This window comes from Dermacentor albipictus, chromosome 4 (assembly GCF_038994185.2).
Source record: "Dermacentor albipictus isolate Rhodes 1998 colony chromosome 4, USDA_Dalb.pri_finalv2, whole genome shotgun sequence".
NCBI lineage: Eukaryota > Metazoa > Arthropoda > Arachnida > Ixodida > Ixodidae > Dermacentor > Dermacentor albipictus.
In genome coordinates, this window is record NC_091824.1 from 45,315,248 (window position 1) to 45,335,068 (window position 19,821).

General features: G+C 44.8%; 2 protein-coding genes and 1 long non-coding RNA gene across 4 annotated transcripts; 2 read left to right on the forward strand and 1 right to left on the reverse strand.

Annotated features, from left to right (window-relative positions):
- Positions 1-2,654, reverse strand: LOC139059066 (fas apoptotic inhibitory molecule 1). The gene is made up of 4 exons (XM_070536912.1): positions 2,276-2,654; positions 1,760-1,982; positions 1,284-1,333; positions 1-1,203 (listed from the first exon to the last, which is right to left on the reverse strand). The coding sequence occupies exons 1-4, from the start codon at positions 2,384-2,386 to the stop codon at positions 1,054-1,056; spliced, it is 534 nt and encodes a 177-aa protein (XP_070393013.1). The 5' UTR covers positions 2,387-2,654; the 3' UTR covers positions 1-1,053.
- A 211-nt stretch (positions 2,655-2,865) lies between these two features.
- Positions 2,866-7,949, forward strand: LOC139059067 (zinc finger protein 862-like). Of its 2 annotated transcripts, none has more exons than XM_070536913.1 (2): positions 2,866-3,128; positions 3,377-7,949. In XM_070536913.1, exons 1-2 carry the CDS (start codon positions 3,112-3,114, stop codon positions 5,544-5,546), a joined length of 2,187 nt encoding a protein of 728 aa, XP_070393014.1. In that variant the 5' UTR covers positions 2,866-3,111; the 3' UTR covers positions 5,547-7,949. The 2 variants fall into 2 exon arrangements, with proteins under 2 accessions (XP_070393014.1, XP_070393015.1); XM_070536914.1 differs by lacking the exon at positions 2,866-3,128 and adding an exon at positions 3,152-3,302.
- A 6,481-nt stretch (positions 7,950-14,430) lies between these two features.
- Positions 14,431-16,678, forward strand: LOC139059634 (uncharacterized). The gene is made up of 2 exons (XR_011514256.1): positions 14,431-15,158; positions 16,572-16,678. It is a non-coding gene; the product is annotated as an uncharacterized lncRNA (long non-coding RNA).
- The last annotated feature ends 3,143 nt before the right edge of the window (positions 16,679-19,821 follow it).

Genomic DNA, 19,821 nt, shown 5'->3' on the forward strand with positions numbered 1-19,821 from the left:
TGGGAAAGCCGAAGGAAGAGGTAACGAAAGCTTCGCTTTAAGAAAAGGGAACAAACAGCTTCTTGCTTCCTTCTTTTCTTTTTCACATAGCTATTAGAAATTAATTGATGGACAACACAAACAACATGACATGCTGGACAGAAAAAAAAGGAACAGGAACACACCAAACAGGCACTTGTTCATTCTTCTTTCTTTGTGCCCAGTATGTTGTGTAGTTTGTAGCAATGATTTTGTAACAACTTGACCAGTTGTCAACCTGTCAGTTTTTATCACATGTCACTATAGGGTTGTCATTCATGCAGTTCTCAACCAGCACAGCTGGCTTCTTGCGGATGTAAAGGGTTGAAAGCATGATGTCTTGACCAGCATATATTTTGCCGTTTCTCAATCGAATAAACAATTGAAAGACACCATTGCAGTAGCACTTCTCAGGTAGAAACGTCGACTATACGGCAATAACTTTAGAAAATTGACAACATATGATCACTATACCAAGTGAATGAAAGTGTGATGGCTACCTTTTACGTTGTATTGTTCTCAAATGCCATGCATGTTGTAGATGGTCTGTGTAGTAATACAATGTTACTTCTTCGTTCAGTTGAGTTTCCAAGTTTAGTACTATTTACCACATATCAGTTATTTATTATTATCACATATTAGTGCTTATCTCAATACACAAGTTTACAGAAGAAACCTACTACTACTCATACCTCTGGTCGCTGGTTTAGTTGCAACAAAAACATTGACTGTGTGGAACATTTAACATCAGCTTTTTAAATGTGCTTTGTACTTGATAGTTGAATGCCTACTTCGATGGCATCTGTTGTACACAATGCCTTCGATAACTAGTCTGCTTTTCTGAACTGTAATAAAACTGGACGGTTTCCCTGTGCATTTGCCTGTCGCTGTGGCATTCAAATAGTGCTAGTCAACAGTAACAAACAACTGGCGGTTCAGCAGCATACAGGATACATGCAGTCAATTTTTGCGTGACTGGGTGGTGCTGAAGGCACTCTTGCGTGACCTGTGCTTCATCAAACTGCGTGGCACGGTTCATTCGGTGCAGCTCGGAATCTCGTGTCCTTCAACAACCAGCTTGTGCAGAATGCCTTCTTTTTTGCTTCCGCTGCTTGCTGCAGTGATGTAAGCTTGGTAGGGTCCCACTTGAAAATGGGTCTCGGTTCCTCCATCCACAAATTCTGGCTGAAAGTGAAGCAGTTCTCCAAGTAAACATCCAAAGCAAGCAGCTGAGGGCAAAAGGTAGGCATAAATATTGCACTTACCACAACATCAACCTTTTCTCCATTTACGTATATGTCCAGCGTGTCCTTCTCTGCATATAGGGCGAGTGATTCAAAAAGTCACGAATAGCACTGAAGTGAGAGTTTCAGCTTGCCATTATACGTATTGCACTTTACGGAATATCGGGTTACGAGAAATGTGGATGACAGTAACGATGCTAGTTGTGGCATATTGTGACACTTTGTCCAACAATGCATTAGGAATGCTTTTTCGTTACTGGATGGTCTTGTGGAAGAAAAATAAAGATGCTGCGCCATGTTGACAATTATGCTGTTGCCGACACTTTGCACCAGTGGCTTAGTTGTTTACTGGAATAAAAATACCGGTGTCCTCTATGGCTAAATGGTGCGACACAAGATGACGCCGCCTACTCGCATCTAATTCTCCGATAACCCGGCGCAATACGTATACGGACAAGCTAATATTTTTTTCTTGTAAGTTAACCAAGAGCGCTCACCTAGGACAACCCTTGCCGGTTGCTCAAGGAGATTTACTATCCACGTGTTGAGTATTTTAGATTGCCTCTCTCTAAATTTGTCCAGCTGCTTGCCGTCAACGATGAGCGAATACTCGTAAGTGAAGCCGCTCAACGCTCTGATCATCACCACGCACTTCGCCCGACCCACTTCAAAGGGCTCCGAGCCGACAAGCTTGAACATCCAGTCGCGTCGCAGGATCTCCTGCGAGTAGCGGGACGAATTCGGCGTTTGAGAAGGCTCAGCGATAAACGGTAGGCATATTAGTATTCGTTAGTAATATACATATAGTTCGAAGCCACTGCTCGCCTCACAAAAGCTGTGGTCGGACTTCGCTACTGGTTTCGAATAGTAGGCAAAATTACCCCTGTCTATGCCCGCACTTATGGATCGCCAAGAGCGACCGAGAGCGTTGCGGTTTCCGCAGTACTCCGCAACTCTAGCTAAACGCGCAGTGACTTCTGACCTTTTGCTAAAGAGGTTACGCGAGCACGTACCTTTCCATCCACTTTGATTATTCTCCTTCCGGTGGTGGTTCCGTGTTCGAACTCGATCTTATGTATCTTGTCACTGAATGGAACTTCCCAAACAGCCACAGTGTCAGCCATATCGACGTCAAATTGGTTCTTTCACGCGCTTATGATCGATAGCAGGCTGCCACGGACTGATCAGCAGGGCGAACAGTCCACTACAGCCGCTACAGCTAACACAAAAAAGAGTAGGCGAGCATTAATAGATCCAAATTATGTGCACATTCTGTGCATAGCGTGCAGAATTATCGTTTTTGCTGCGTGAATGTCGCTCAAGTTTCATACGAGCGAAGCGGCAGGGCGCTTATTTGCCAGTGCGCGGGGCGTCAACAACACAGTTGCCATAGCAACACAGATTTTGCGATGTCAGTGCGACTGCTGTGAAATTTCCAGCACTGAAAATTTTCTAGAGCGTTTTAGTATTTCACATTGAAATTATCTCGCGACTCTAGCATTATTCATTCGTGTGTACATTTTGTCCTAAAATACGTTTGCCACGCTCATATTCAAACAAAATACCAAACACGCTTCTTTTTGTTTTGCGTAACGGCCCCTAGGCTACCTACGCGGTAGCCGCCCTAGCCCTCTAAAGAAAACATCGCAAGGGCAAAGCTCGGGCGGCAAGCCTTTGTGTGTTTGTGGGCGATAATAGTTAGATCTTTTAACTAACGATATTCACGAAGCTTACGCACTCACTGTTTACTGGATTGTGGCTTCGACAAACAGCGGAACGGATTCGAAATGCAATCACACGCGCATTGTTATCGCTCTGGAAATAATGGATAAGTGGTGACCCTTTCAGAATGAGCAGCATTTGTAGGCGAGTAGAAGTCTCTATTCTTCTGCACGTGTTGTTTGATGAGGCTGGGCGCGACGCGTGCATTTTGAAGCGTCGTAAGCTCGCGAGCGCGCTCTCGCATGTTAGTCGCGACCCAACTAGCGCCTCGCAATAAACGGAGAAGCCGAGGATGGAAAATAAACGCTGATCGCCTTTGTATGTAGTAAACACTCCATTGAAGAAAGGGAAGCTTATCTCTCAACCGCGGCATTTTCTTTCTTATTTTGCAGGGAAAGGAGGCAAGACAAGAAAGTTGCGAAAGGCATACCGCAGAAGGCAGCGGGTCGTTCGAAAAAAGATGGGAACTCCAAAGATTGCAAAAGGAAGTTTAGAAACGTCTGGAAGGATACTTATACGTGGTTGCAGTACGAGGAAGTCAAGAATACTATGCATTGCGTGCTGTGCAGAGAAGCCTACTTCGGTCAGGAGAAATGCGTGCCGTTCGTCGAAGGCACGAACAACTTCAAGGTTTCGGTCATTCAAAAGCACGAGAAGACGTCGGCCCACAGAAACCTCCTGAACAAAAGCGAGGCCGAGAGAAAGAAATTGGCGCATTCGTTCCGAACAAAAAAGAAGCCGCCGGAAGATTCGCGATCCAGATTCGAGCTCCTGTTCAAGACCGTCTACGAGATACAGAAGAACAAGCTTTCGTTTTCGCAATTCCCAGTTCTGGTGAACCAGCAGATCCAGAACGGCGTGCCGCTCGAAGGTCGGTACACGAATCACCATCACGTCGTGCCGGACTTTTCCAAGTACATCGCCATGTCGATGATCAACGACACCGTAGCCGATATTTATCAGGCGAAACACTTTGGCATCGTGCTGGACGATGTTTCGGACGTTGTGGGATCGCGCAAGGACGCTGTGTACATCACTTACCTCAAAGACTGCACAAAATGCACCAAATTCCTGGGGCTCGTCGAAAACGAGAACGGAGTCGGCATCGCCCTCGCGATGGTGGAAATGCTCGCCAAATTTGGATTCCCATCACCCTTCGAGAAGCTTTTGTGCCTAACAACTGACGGGCAGACCGTACACCAAGCGGACGGTGGCCTGCAGATGGCATTGGGAAAAGAAGCGCCTGTTCTCTACACCATGGACTGTCTAGTGCACAAGCTTGAGAGTGCGGTGAAACCGGTCCTCTTCAGGCATCCGCAAGTCAAATGCTGCGCAGACAAGTTGTACAAATTGTTCTGCTTCTTCAGAGACCTACAGAAGAAGACGGGCAGTACGGTGGACATATGGACACCCTCAAGCCCCACTGATCAACATGCTCGTTCCTCTAATCCACAGTTGCTAGTCCTTAACCTCAAGTTCCTAACTGCCATCATTGAAAAGTGGAGCAGTGTCACGTCGTTCCTAAAGGATAACTATCACAACCTTGACCGAAAACTTCGACCTGATGCGGCAGAAATTCTCACCTGCTTGAAGAGCTCGGTTTTCATTGCCCATGTCCACCTGCTAAGAGAGATTTTCAAGGCGTTGCACGTGTTTCAAGAAAAGACGACTGGCACGTTATCTCCTGCCTGCTACACGGTGATCAACGAGCTGAGGACTACTGCAATGATTATCACCGACCAGATTGTCTTGGGCCCCTCTCTGATACCAGTCCTGCACGAGCTACAGGAAAAAAATGGATTCTTCCAAGGCATGGCGATCACACAAGATTTTGACATCGATTCATTTCAATCTGTAGCTGAAGATGTGTGCCAGTGTGTGTCGCAGCAGGTGCTCCAGATGGCGAGCCAGTGCTCGGAGTCCTTGCACAAGTTTTCAGTGCTGGATCCAAAAAACTGGCCAGTAGAATCCGATGAGCATTTTGGTGGATACGGAATAGAAACCATCAAGGAACTTAGCGGCGAGATGCAGTCGTTGCTGCCGGAGAAACTCATTTCAGATATCATACTGGAGTGGTGTTCCTTCAAGTTCTTTGTAAACAGGAGTCTTGCAAAGTGCTTGCGGAAGGACTTCATCAACCTTGCCGCTACCGTGGTTTCCAGGTTCAGTGCGGTCTATCCTACCATCTGCACATTCCTCACTGCAGCAGCGCTGCTTTCGCCGTCGTGCAGAGTGACACACAAGGGCTTCGAAGAACTCTGCGTCATTAAAGAATCTCGGAAGAATGTTCTCACGGACGACACTCTGTGGCAGACGATGGTCATCAATGTGAATGGAGCGCCAGTTGAATTGTGGGATCCAGAACCTGTGGTTGACCTGTGGTTGAAAACGAGTCTTCGTAGGCCAAACAATAGAACTTCAAATAAGCATGCTTTAGATACTTGTAACAAGCAGGAGACCCAGGTTGACGATTCAGCACTGTTCCAGGGTTGCCAGGTTGTCGTCATAACGGGTGAATTGTGTGAGCTGCCTATAGTCTGCAGCAGTGATGCTTCAAGTTAGTAGAACTGTCAACTCCTAAATGTAGTCACCTGTAGCTTGTCTTTTGCATGGTCTCAAGAACAGAACAGTGCTAGGTACGACCATTCAGTATGCTTTCATAGTGTGTCATCTGCTTCAACGAAGACTCAATTTTCTTGACAGTACAGCAGAGATTTTTTTTTTTTTGCAATACATCATCAGTGTCGGTTTACAGGAACAACCATGCGATTATCGGTGGTTAATTATCGCCATCACATTACTTCTTTTGGTCCACTAAAGGTCAAAGCCTCTCCTAAAGACACCCAGTTACCGTGACTGCATCCTATGTTTGCAAATTTCTTACTTTAGTCTCTCTATTTAATTCCTTCCCACCTTTGATTGTCTCTTCCTTCTTTGGAGCCTTTTTTGTCATTGTAATCAACCAAAAATTATCTGATTTATACATTACATCAGCTGCCCACTCCGCTTCTTTATATCAACATTATATGCTATTTGCCCAATTTACTTCTTCATTGGTTACCTTAAAGCGTATGTTGCAAATTCAGATTTGAAGTTTGACACTACTAGCACCAATCTTGAGCTGGTGGTGGGCAAAATTTTTGCCACTAACACAGGCGTTCTTAATATGGAAATGACGCATGTAATGAGGCACTCGTTTATCTGAAAGTTTTGGATGGTATATGTTGTCATAAGTGTTGCCGCACTCCTAAAGAGCCAAGAATGTGTTAAAAATTGTTTCAAATAGTATGATTATTGTAAAAATCTGTCGCTGGGTGTGTATCTTAGATTTGTCTGCTATCTCATTTAATATGTCGGTTATTGGAAGATAGAACGATGGCACACACTGAAGCCATTTTTTTGGATAGCAGAGCAGGCATTTTATTTAGTTGGAAGAAGTGGATCAAGATTGACAGTTTTGCAAAGAAGAAATGGCGGTTGCAGTCACTGCCTTACTTGCAGAAGCATGTTTCATCTTCTCATATTCTGTGCCCGAAAATTACTCGGCCACCAGGCGCCCTCTAAAAAAAAAAGCATGTGAGAGTCTCAAAAAACAAGCACAAGCTAAATTGTCTCAAAACAGAAGTATTTATCTAGTCGAATGAGAAGAGAAAATGCTTGCGGAGTAAGTGGCGGGCCAAAATTGCATTAGTGGTATTTGCTCTCACATCTGGGCTACCACTACAATTTGTGATGGGCTAAATCACTCACCTGTCGGGTGAGGGGTCAGAACAGCATTAGGAGGTCAGCTTTTTTTGTTGCGCATATGCTAGACACTATTTCTTTTCTCTCTCTCTCTTATTGCAATAGCGATTATACGAACACTAAAGGCATGTGCGCGCCACCTTTGTGCTGTCGTGGTATTGACTGTGCGTGTAGGGCCCGTGCTTGGCAGGTTCTCCAGTGACGCGACATGCACGCAGTGCATTTGGCTGCAAAAATGAAGCAGCTAAGTGAATTCACCATCATACTTTGCTCCGTCGACTCTGCACTAAAGCCATGGTAGTGTTCGGCTTTCCGTTGCTGGCACGAGCATTGTGCTGACAAACACCAGCATTCTTGCTGTGCGGTAGTGTGCATACAATGGTCGAAGTGAAATGTGCAGTAACTACAAGCTATGAACGCTGACGGTGCTCGTGCGCTCTCCTCTTCTGCATCATTGAGGTACAATGTTTGCAGTCCTGCTGGCGGTGCTCTTCATCATGGCATTGTTCTGAGTCACCTGGGAGCTGCCGGGGCGCTGTTTCTGTGTGCAGCAACAGTTGCCTCACATGCTGCATCGCACCAACATGTATCCCCCCCTCTCGGTATTTTTAGAACACTGTTCGGGGAGCTTCAGCACAGTGCTAATCCTTGCTACCACTTACAGTGTTTTCCCTTTGGGCAAAACTGCCACTTTCTTTTCTTTTCTTTTTTTCACGCATAGCTACTTGGAAAATGAAGAGACACAAGTTACTCCCGAGATACAGAAATCACAAGATTTCAGAAATTCTCAGCATATCTATATGTTCCAGTAAGAATGTGTAAATATTAATACAATCTATAGATATGACAGCGTGTTCGGCTGCTAAGCACGAGTTTGCAGGATCGAATCCTGACCATGGCAGCCGCATTTCGATGGGGGTGAAATTCGAAACGCCTGTGTGCTTATATTTAGGTGCATGTTAGAGAACCCTAGGTGGTCAAAATTTATGGAGCCCCTCACTACAGCGTGCCTCATAATGAGGAAGTGGTTTTGGCACGTAAAACCGCATAATTTAATTTTTTAGATATGACGGCACTGCCTATGACCTGCGAGTGGTGGCTCGGCAATTGTGGCACTGCGGTGTTGAGCGTGGCATAACAGGTTTGATAGCTGGCCATGGCGGATGCATTCTCGTGGGGCAGGAATGCAAAAACCGCTTTTGTACTTAAATTTAGGTGCAAGTTTCAGCACCACAGGTTGTTCAAGTTAATCTCCCCCCACCACTTTGGTATGGTGTCCCGTGTTCCTTGTGTGGTGCTTCTAAATGTGAAATCTTGTAGTTAGATGCAGTGCCTATACCTGGTAATAGTTCCAGAATTTCTACTAAGTGAACATGCTTTTGGCACCGACTATCTTGGATCCTGCAGTTGGATTATGTGTGCTATGATGTAATAAAATAATTTTAATTAGCAGGCGCTGAGTAGTTTGTGCATAAGTGAAGATTGTTACTGATGTGCTGCATCACCGATGTGTAGCTCCCCTCTTCGAAAAAATTACCTCCACTGTACCTTGCTCAAGAAAATAAGCTATTCTTCGTTGAAGCAGCTGGTATATATGTACATAAGTGTATCTAATTATGTGCATGCCCTACTAAAAGTCTGTTCAATTCGTTCTGCACAGCATGAACTTGTTCACACCAGTTCAGTGCTTGTGCTGAACAATTACTTGCCACCTTAGCTCAGTGGCTGTAGAACTCTGTACCAGAGCACAAAGTCATGGATTTGATCCCCAGCTGTGGCAGGTACATTCTAATTCAGGTGGGATACAAACATTTTAGTACACAAAGTTTTGGGTTTGCGTTAATCCCTGGTGGATAAAATTAATCTGGAGTCGCATGTCTTGCCTAGCCCCAGATTGCGGGTCTGAGAGGGTTAGGAATTCTGCAACACGTGGTTTTTCAAATGGGTAGACATGTCGCTCTAGTCTCCCTCCAAGAGCATCCGCCGCAACTCTTGGAGGGAGACTAGAGCTGTCGGCTGGGTGCCCACCGGTTAAGTGGGTACACGCGCGCTCCCAGTCAGTTGCTCGGCCATTATGCAAGCCGAGTGCTCAGAATCTCCCCACTTAATGGGTGCTTTCGGTTGCTACATGGAAAATGGTCTCCATAAAAGCAGCCCAGATACATACGCAGAATAAGCCTGAAATCTGCATGCCAGCTCCAGCCAATCTCGTGGCCTTCTTGCAAATAAATTCTCTCTGCACGGTCTGCTGCAAGTGCAGGGAACGCGAATCACCAATACCGGAATAAATGCTTTGGCAATTCAAGGTTGCAATAGATGAGCTATACTTATTTGTAAATGTGCAAATCCGAGATGAGCTGGTCTGAAACACAGCAGTGGTTGGCTCGATTTACATTAAAAATTTGCCGACCTGCAATGAAATTCGACATGTGAATGCCGACGTTCCGTAATTGTCAAACGCACTGCGCAGTGGAGCATCTTCTTAACTAGTTCGGAAAGTGGCACAGGCGAATCGAACAGACCTTGCATGTTTTTACCGTAAGCTATTGCGAATGTGGAAACCCACCGAAATAAAATGGTGTCGTGGAGTCCAATGAGCAGTTATTGTGGTACATCCTGAGGGACGTGCGTACTCCTGTGTGATAGGCTGCATTGTTTGATGAAGCCATAACGGCTGCTTTGATGCAACAGAGAAAGTGAGTGATTAAACGTGCAGATGGCTAGCACTGTTACGTGCAGTAAAACTCCCTTTCTTTTATGTAACTTGGAACTGCTGCAAACACTTGCTGCAATATGAGCTATCAGCCTGTTTGCCTCTGTGGCTGCAGCCATCCCTGCAGTCGGTGGATCTCTGGGTCTCACAGGGATTAATTTGTCAGGTTGTTTATACTGCTGCTGGCTCGCATTTGTGCACTGCACGTGACGTGCGTATGACGTAGACACACCATGTGTGTGGCATCATCTCGCTGGTGGGCTGAGTGGCTCTTCCAAGAAAAGCACACTGTATTTTGTTTGAACTTTCAGCTGTTTTTGTGGTGTACTATATTCGTTTCAAAATTCATAGAAATCCTGCGGACATGACATAGAGGGGAAGAGGAAATAGCACAAACTTTTCTTTAACTACCCAGGGGCATGCATACAGACTTTATCAATGATTATTTACCTTTAGACACAGCACACAGGCAGCAGGAAAGTTGGAACACCAATGACTGACAAGCTACACATTGTTTTTTGATTGTAATGTTTACAGCAACTTTGCTGTTGTTGATTTTGCCCGATTTTAGGAAGTCCCCTCATAAACTTGCTCGAAGCAAGCACCCCTCGGGTATTTTTTCACCGTCGCAAGGCATCCAAGGGAAGGTTCGGAGATCGACGAGTCAAACTTTTTTTTTTGCAACCAGAGTTGATTTTTCGTAAATCTCGGCAGCAATGGTTGTAAAATGTACAGCAAGCCCAATTTCGTAAACTTTACATAAAGTTCAGGAGTTGGCAGACCCAAACGTCAACACATTGTCTATGTATTGCACATCTCTGTTTGCCATGACCAAACTGTGTGCAGTCCTTTTAAACTGCTGCTGACTAATGGTGTCTTACTGCTAGCATCAATAGCATTAGTATGCCTTGTTGCCTGTTACTTCCAGTTTCCAGTCTTGCCCACAAAAGTGCTCCAATGCAGCTACCTGGATTTTTGCAGCTCTGGAAAATCGGTGCCTCAAAAGATGGATGCTGTGGAAACCAGTACGAATGGTGTTGCCACCTTCCTGCTTAGGTTTAGGAACAAGAAACAAAAATGATTTTGAGTCATTTTAGTAAATAAGGCAGTCCTGCCATGAGAAAAGGCCTTAAAAAGCCAGAAAAAGCACAAATACAGTACGATCGGTGGTGCCGCTGCCTCAATGTTTCCGCCCCAGCTCAATCTGACATGGTGGCTTTTAATGGTATCTGCTCTGGCCTAGTTAATCTGTTGTATATAAAGATAACTGTATTCAAAAGGAGCCAGAGATTGAACTTGGCAAGGTTTGAGGACTTTTACTGTGTTGCAGTGACTGAAATATGAAAAAAAGTACTCTGAAATCCATGACATCACACTGGCATACACTGCTGCTTCAGCTCGAAATTCAGAGAATGAACCTTTTAACTGCAATTTCTAATAATCAACTTATTGCTGTTAAATTTTAAAAAATATAGAGTTTTGAAATGATACTTTACGAGTACTTACTGATTTACTACTCTTTGGAGCCAAAAATTTTCCCAAATATCTTTTTTGTGTTTCCTTGCGCCCAGTTAGTACAGAGCATTTATTTTTGCCCGATTGGTCTCCTGTATCATCCTTGACTTACTTAGTCTTTGCCATAATCATGGTGAACATGCCTTGAAATGTTTTTCCTCATTTTATATAAGCGGCACTTATGATTTTGTCAGTTTTGGAGTGATGATATCTCTTGTTCTACTTACCCTGTCACAATGATTCTTTTGTCAGAAAAATAAGACAATTAGGCAGTGCAGTAGGCCTGTAATATGAACAAATATTACTTCATAAATTTCAGAAAGTAATTTTCTTATGTGGATTTTAATATGGATTCTTGCTTTTCTATCATAATAAATCTCTCTCTGCTCTAAAAAGCTTGGCGTGCCATGACTTTAGCCCAACTGAATCTAGAGGATTCATTTTCATAGCACTGCAAGTTGCGCAAAACTCTCGGATTAGCACATCGGTAATCCAGCCACAAGCACTTTGGTTGGAATCTTGTGGTTGATGCACACATTTGCTATGAAAGATTAAGTCGTGATGATCTGCATTATGCGTTTATAATATTGTCAGAAGCTGAACATTGTTCCGTTTACCTGTACAGTTAAAGTGGAGCTGGCATCATTCATGTATGGAGGTTAAAACCACACAACACAGTGCAAAGCATTCCATATGGGTTTGAAACCTCCCCCTCCCTGGTAGCTATAAAATAGTTAAACTTAGATATAACTAAGTTATAACTTCTTGTTCATAGAATACCACGTGTTTTGAACCTCACTATAAGAAAGTGTATTTATATACGATTTCTGTATAATAGAATTTCACTGCCGCCACAAAAGAATGCCGGGAAAACAAATGGAAACTTCTGCAGAAGCAAGTGGGCAAATGGTTGAATTACATGTGGCTGCTTGGGACCACACCTCCTAAATCGCGCGCTGAACTGAAAGCGACTGCCGGGGCAGTGGGGGGGGTGCGAAGAAGAGACTTGTGCTTCTAAGGGGAGCACGGCTCAGTGTCCGTTGGGAGAGGAAAGAGTATAGAAGAATGAGGGTGTTAGAGGGGGAGATGGTGTCCCATGACGGCACTGGCAGTGGATGGCAGCAAATTGCTAGCGATCGTTGAAACACTGGACACCTCCGTGTCACTGTCATGTTTCGTATGAAGTCGAATTGTGATACTATCGCGCCCCACACAGGCGAGCTGTGAAGGATGGTTGCTTGGTAAGCACAGTCTACCCGTGCGAGCAAGGGGAAACGGGTGAGGGGTGAGCCAGCAACGGTACACTCTTAAAACTGTTGCACCCTTTGGGGTGTAAATTTGTCCTACAACAATAATCGTCATCTGCCTTGCTTGCGTTTCCTTTCCTGAAAACTGGGCGCTCGCTACTTTCCTGTCGAGAATGCTGCGTCACACTGATAACGCGCATGCCGTTCGTGACTTGGAAGTACCGGGCTCGCCGCGTTAAAGGAAACGCGGGCAAGGCGGATGACGATTATTGTTGTGCACTCTTAAAACGGTTGCAACCTTTGGGGTGTAAATTTGTCCCACAACAATAATTGTCATGTGCCTTGCTTGCGTTTCCTTTCCTGAAAACTCGGCACTCGCTACTTTCCTGTCGAGAATGCTGCGTCACTGATAACGCGCATGCCGTTCGTGACTGGGAAGTACCAAGCTCGCAGCGTTAAAGAAAGGAAACGCGGGGAAGACGGATGACGATTATTGTTGTGGGACAAGATACTCCCCAAACGGTGTAAAATTTTCTAAGAGTGTGGGACAAGATACACCCAAAGGGTGTAAATTTTTCTAAGAATGTACGCTCTTAAAACGGTTGCACCCTTTGGGGTGTATATTTGTCCCACAACAATAATCGTCGTCTGCCTAGCTTGCGTTTCCTTTCTTGAAAACTCGGCGCTCGTACTTTCCTGTGGAGAATGTTGCGTCACACTGATAACGCGCGTGCCGTTCGTGACTGGGAAGTACCGGGCTCGCAGCGTTAAAGAAAGGAAACGCGGGCAGTACAAATGACGATTATTGTTGTGGGACAAAATACGTCCCACAAGAGTGATAATGTTACACTCTTAGAAAAATTTACACCCTTTGGGGCTTATCTTGTCCCACAACAATAATCGCCATCTGTCTTGCCCGCGTTTCCTTTCTTTAACGCTGCGAGCCCGGCACTTCCCAGTCACGAACGGCACGCGCGTTATCAGTGTGACGCAACATTCTCCACGGGAAAGTAGCGAGCGCCGAGTTTTCAAGAAAGGAAACGCAAGCTAGGCAGACGACGATTATTGTTGTGGGACAAATATACACCCCAAAGGGTGCAACCGTTTTAAGAGTGTATATCAAGCGCGTCCGAGAGAGGCGGGTGGCAGGTTGGCCTGCGTGTCCTTTTCTACTGTAGCCGTGGCTGTGCATGCGCACTCAGTTGTTGAGGTACTCTGCAGTCTGGCAAGCCAAAACATTGTGGCATCCTGCGCTGTCTTCCCACGCGTTTAATGCTGCAGTTGGCTTAATTATGTTTCCGAATCATCGAAGCGACAGGCAGACGAAGCCTTTGCTCGCCGCCGCTGCTGCTTTTCATGATAGTGCGGTCGCACTGCGAGCGACGCTATCAGTCGCGGGAGCGGTGCGGACGCGAAGGCGCGGCTGGCTTTGATTCTTATCGCTAACGTGAAGATATAGTCGACACGGTATAAAACTGCATCTTCCATTGCACTCTCAAATTCAGCAGAACTATACTTCATTCGTTTGCTTTTACGCCGATTCGTCAGTTGCCTGTGTGCAGAAAACTCCAGTACAAACCCGTGCGCATGTGCGAAAAAGAAAAGCGCGATCGGCTGCATTAGTAGTGCCGTCCTTGCCCACATGAAAATGGGCTCTGAATTTCTAGCTGGAAATGGTCTTCCCAGCCAGGTTTCCAACTGGAATCAGCCCTTCCAGCTAGAAATTTTCCAGAGCCAGCTGGAAATGGCACTTTCCAGCTTGAAGTGGGATCCACCTCAGCTGGTTTTTCAGGTAGAAGCAGCACTGCCAGCTGGAAGTTTTCCAGCTTCAGCTGGAAACAACTGGATACAGCATTTTTTAGCTGGAAACAGCGCTTCCAACTGGAAACAACTGGATGGAGCATTTTCCAGCCGGAAGTAGAATCTATCGACTGGAAAGTGGAGCTTCCCACTTGCATTAAGACATTTTTTGTATCTGCAACATGCCCATATTTAGCCCAAGGTGGTGTTTGTATAAGAACGAAGAGCTTTTACTCTTGCAGCAGCAAAAAAAAAAAATATATTTTTTCGTTTGTGTTGTGACAACAATCGTAATTGCGTGAACTGCATGGAAATGCTCGTCACTCCGGGTACCTTTGATCGCGGTCGGGATCGATAGCAATCTAAAGTGTCCTGTGTGATCGAGTTGCCAAAAAAAATATATCTCCAGGAAAAACTGCCACTTTTATTGAACCTTGCTTGTAGTAAACAAAAGCGACGCGCTCTTGGTCGACACTGTGTTATCTTGCTACATTGTCGACGTCGTCTAGCGAGGAGCTTGCCCGATTGGTCATGATGAGCCGTTGCGCAAACGGCTAGTGTTTACAGCATAGCAATTCCTTCTCTAACAAAAAAGAGCCTTAACACGTGGCACCTTCAGCAGTTCAGGCTGCAATGACCGCTGCTCCTATTTTTTCCTGTCTGCACGACGCCGCTACAATCGCCGCCATATTTGTTGAATACTTGGGAGCTTTAGTCTCGTATCTTGTCTTGATCTGCTCTTTTGACACTAATAATAATATAATAGCGTGTTATTGCAATATCAGTATTTCTCAGAAAAGCTCGGGTTTTTATTCACAGCAAACAGCAGCATTACAAAGGCAGGCCGAATATAAAAAATGTCACGACGCCACGGGGCCGTAGTTTCGTACAGCACATGGCGGAAACTGTCACGGCGAGGCTATTTTGCGAGACAACGAGTCTCTCTCGGGTGTGCGTGTGATCAAGTTTTTGTGAGGAACCTGCATGATCTTGCGCATGAAGTAATTATTTTTGGACAGTTCCTTCTCTGGACGGTGTTACAAGTACAGGCAAGCGGCTATCAACGGTTGTTATTGCTGTACTTTGTGGTGTTGTGATTCACCAGTGCGGATCGAAGAGCACCGTTTTCTCCAGCCCTGATTCTACAATTTGGAGGTAATTATTTCACTTGCTTATGTTTTGAGCGTAAGTTAATGTTTATTTTTATCCGGTATGTTGGCACGCTTGAGCATGATATCATAGGTCCCTGCTGAACGTGATGTTCGTATACAGGTTGATCATTTTTATGTTTTGCGGAATTTGGTAGAATTAATGGCCTGTGGCAGATATAATTCTTGTCGCTGAGCGGAATTATTCGAAAAGGTGGACATTATTAGCATGCGAAATCGAAAGACATCTTCAAGTAATTAGCAAAAATTGACAAATTAACTTATTACCTTGCTGCAGATATTGCAATGTACGAATTGTAGCCTGTGAGTTTGCAAGATGGATCCACCTTAAATGAATTTCCAGAATTACATCAGTTTCGATATATTATATTCTAAAGTGTGAGACGAATAAGTGGGCGTTCCAGTTACTTTTGTGCTCCAATACATAAAAGAGCGTTTTGTTAAAAAAGTAAGTAGACCAACAGTGCACTTTTACGACGAGTTTGATGACATATTTCTAACTGGTGTCATTCTGGAAAGTAAGTCCAAGTGGATACGCCTGGCAATCTCAATGGCTACAATTCGTAGATTGCGATATGTGCCGTAATGTAATAAATTAGGAAGTTCATTATTGAATTTTTTAAAATTAGTTCAATAATATGTGTTCCGATTTTTCGTGCAATAATCTCCTCCTCTGAAGGATCCAGCTCAAGGACTAGAATTACGGTATCTTCAACAGGCGATTTGTTAAAAATTGCATAAAACTTAAAATTATCACGCAGCATATGTGAAGTGCTTGCCAGTTTGCGTAAGCCCCTTTTGTCTCCAATAGCCCACTTGAATATATTGCCGTGCAGTGTTTGTGCCCAATGTTGCACATACGTACGTCTATTAAATACCGGTGGGTATATGTCAATCTGCCCAACGCAATAGAAGCACATTTATGGCGTGCTTTCACTGCAAGTGCGTGCAAGTGCAAGTGCGTTGCGTCGAATGGCAGGCATGTGAATTGGTGCAAAACAACAGTAACATAAAAAGATTGGCCCTCAAGCTCCTGTGTTATTCAGCAGAGAAATGCTTCTTGGGAGGCTGTTGAGTTACATCACACGCCTAGTTCAAAATACAAATGAGCTCATTTGAATTCTATTTGCACTATAGCCACAGTCAATGGCGCTAAACAATTTAACAATCATTGCATAGCGTCTGCAGCTCATGTTGAGAGCCTCTTGAGAGCTCAGGTTGAGGCCTTGCGCCACATAAACTGTAGAAGGGTCTGTGATGAAGGTAAACTGTAGTACTGTCCAAAGGCTGTTGATACAATCCACGTGATTTTGGTAAAGGTCACTGTTTACTAGAACTGAGTGGATTAAAGTGATGATTGTTTTAAAGTTCACTCACTATGTCTAAATATTTTTTTCAGATGGGGTACAAGGAGAAGTGCAAGTGTATTCCACATCTTGAGGGAGATGCAAGATATGCTTCCGCAATCCTTGCTGCAAGTGTTCAAATAAATGGTTGCAAGTTTCAGCACCGTGCTGTTTCGGCTGCATGTATTTTCACCGGACCAGTTGGTCTTGCGGCCAGTCACATTAGGAACTAACTGTGACTTGCGACCGCAAGCTAAGATCCATGCGAGTTCTGGCCAGTTTGTATCCTGCTTGATACGAGCTTACACACTGGGATTTCACCTAAGCATGGCTCAACACCATGGTGTTGTCGCCAAGGCTCAACACCATGGCGACCGGTGCTGTGTGCCAGCCCAGTCTGTGGGTCTGTATACCCACAGTCCGGGCTGGAGATTCTAGCTGGAACCTCTTCCAGCTGAATTACAGCTGGCATTTCTTGCAGCTGGATCCAGCTGGAAGACCTTCCAGTTGGGACATATTCCAGCTGGATTATGGAACCGGAAATTTCACCCAGCTGGATTTTTTCCAGCTGCCTTCCCAGCTAGAAAAGTATCCAGCTGGGTGAAATTTCCAGTTCCATAATCCAGCTGGAAGTAAAAACATTTTCATCTGGGTGCTCACCGTTGCAGCTGATCGCGCGTGCAGCAGTTTCTCTCCGGTTGCGAAATGGGTCGGCCACGCGTCATATGTACTCCAGAGGAGCAGGTAGCTTTCGATCAGCAACGCCGCGAGCAGAACCGGGAACGAGCTCGTCTACGCCGTACCGATGCTGCAGCCCGGGCACCAGGACAGGCTCGTATGGCCGAGCGCAAGCAGCAACTACGTACCCAGGATCCGGCCGCCTACCAAGCCGTCGTTTAACGAGCCGGCAGTATTAACCCAGGAATAAACAGCAGGGCCGCACGTTTCAGCTTCGCTGGTTAACCATTTGTACAGAGTGCTCGGGCGGTGATTTTTTTCTATGCCCAATGTCACTTTAAACCCACGTGGATCGGTTCAGGGTTAGCAGGCACCGTTTGTAGCCCACAGCATTCTGTGGCCTATCACAGCTTGTGTACAACCATTTAAACTCCCAGAATGAGTCATACACTGAATGGCCAAGCAGTTCAGTTGCCAGGTTCTTTAATGGCCGATTTACTAGGCAATTCTATTTTATCAGCGTTTGATTTGAAGCGGCATTAAAACAATGCAGATCTATCCCAGCGTCAATGCACATAAGCTTGTCTAGTCGGCAGAGCTTTTTTCCAGACCGCTTGATAACTGGGAAAATTTCGTGGTGCCTTCCGTGTAAATCCATTTGTGATCGACTGTGCTTAGTTGCATAACAAAGAATTTCAATATAACAAATTGAATTGCAGATTATAGCAACTTTGTTATATTGAGGCTTAACTGTATTTCAAACTGCAGGTAGGCTGTTATGAAGCAATAAATCATTACTCGTACAACCATGGCCCAGACCTTCGTGCAGACCAAAAGTGCAAAATTATGCAGTACACAAAACATTAGTATTTTGTTCTATTTGTGACTGCAGCCACTCGTTTTATCAGTTACGTTACTATCCTTCCAGCATTTAGTCGGCACCCTTTCAGCAGTTGGTGCAGCTTGTCAAAAGCATGCAAATGAGAATTTGGACACGTGCACTGTGCACACGAAGTGTGCTGAAATTCGAACTTTCATTAGCGATAGAAAATTGCAATGAAACAGACTGCACCAGCCAGCAGGTCTACTACAAAATTCAGTGCCTTGCAAGGATATTTTCCCGAACAGGTGCAGTCAAAGGTAAATGAAGTACAAATATGCATCTGCAGGCTCCAGGTTGGCACTCTAAGCGATGTGTACATTATGAAGATTATCATAGTCTGTTCCATGTCAACGGGAGGACAACTTCTGTGAAGTTCAGTTATACCAGTCTTGCATTAATGCACTTCTATTGCATGCCTGCAAATTATCTCGGCACCAATTCCCTGCAGTCCTTCACTGTTATCTTCCTCCTCTTGGCACCCAAGCATAACCGGTAACAAGATGCCATTGTGGCACAGGTAATCTGTTCTGCACATCGCTGACCTGCCCAGCTTCACTTCTGTGTGCTCCTACCCATTTTTGTTCCAGGAATTTCCTTCTCATGGTACAGGTCCCTTTGACTGCTTTACCTGTACAGTCGAACCTCAATATAACAAATAAAACATGCACTGCAAGTTAACTGGACGAGGATTTTCACAAGAGTCGTCGTTTACAGCACTCCATCTTGCAGCGATGCCGTGAGCAACTCGAGCCAAGAAAACGCCATGCGACTGCTCAAGGAAATGAGGACATCGGTGTAACATGGGATGGACCTATGCTGACAATTTTAATGAGTAAAGGTGGTGTGGTAGATCCCACATAATGTCCTCTTCAGTGTTCCAATCATTTATTGCTAGTCCACTTAAACACTGTCGAGGAAAATGTCCACGAAACACTCCCTGTTAATCCTCCCTAATTTAGCGTCAATATGTCTTGCAAGGAAGGAGTAAATACTTCGAAAGATTGTGCTCTTGTTCAACCTGGTCGACAGTTTTTCCCTTTTTTGTATGAATAATTATTGTAACTGTGGAATGTGTGGACACTTATCCTGAAGTGTCTGCATGTCTTTCATCTACTCTGACTATGCAATGCCTTCACGAGTGCCGTAATCTGTACTGAATTGAATACCTTTTTGTATTCCATGTAGGCCACACAGGGGCAGTTTACATTCTACACATCTCAATCACCCCAATTACAACATAGATGTGATCTCTTTTGAATATCCTTTACAGTAGGCCTCCTCTCTTGAGCTGATTCAAGTCGGGAGGCATCGCATAAGGTTGAACACCCATGCCTTTTTTTTTACCAGGTCTACCGCTACTCCGTCTTCAGCCATTTTTCCTGTACATCCCTAGCTTTGATTTCCGTTACAGATACCCACAGTTAACATACACACAGTGGGGGATTAGCCAAGAGTCGGTCGGCTAGTAAACAAGTTTAGTTCTTACTAAACATAAATTTCGGCTAAAGAATCCAGAGAATATAAAATAAATGCAAATTAACAATTTAGCAAACTTTAGTTTTAATTACACTGAAGTCTGGTGCAATACCTACTGTCCTTGCAATGCCTTCAAAACTTGCCACATAACATTTTTCTGGTCCACGTTGATGAGAGAATTCTTAACAGGCAAACCAGATTGTTCTTGCTTTCTTTAACATGTACACAGAACACAGTATGATGAGGCTACTGTGCAACAAAATGGG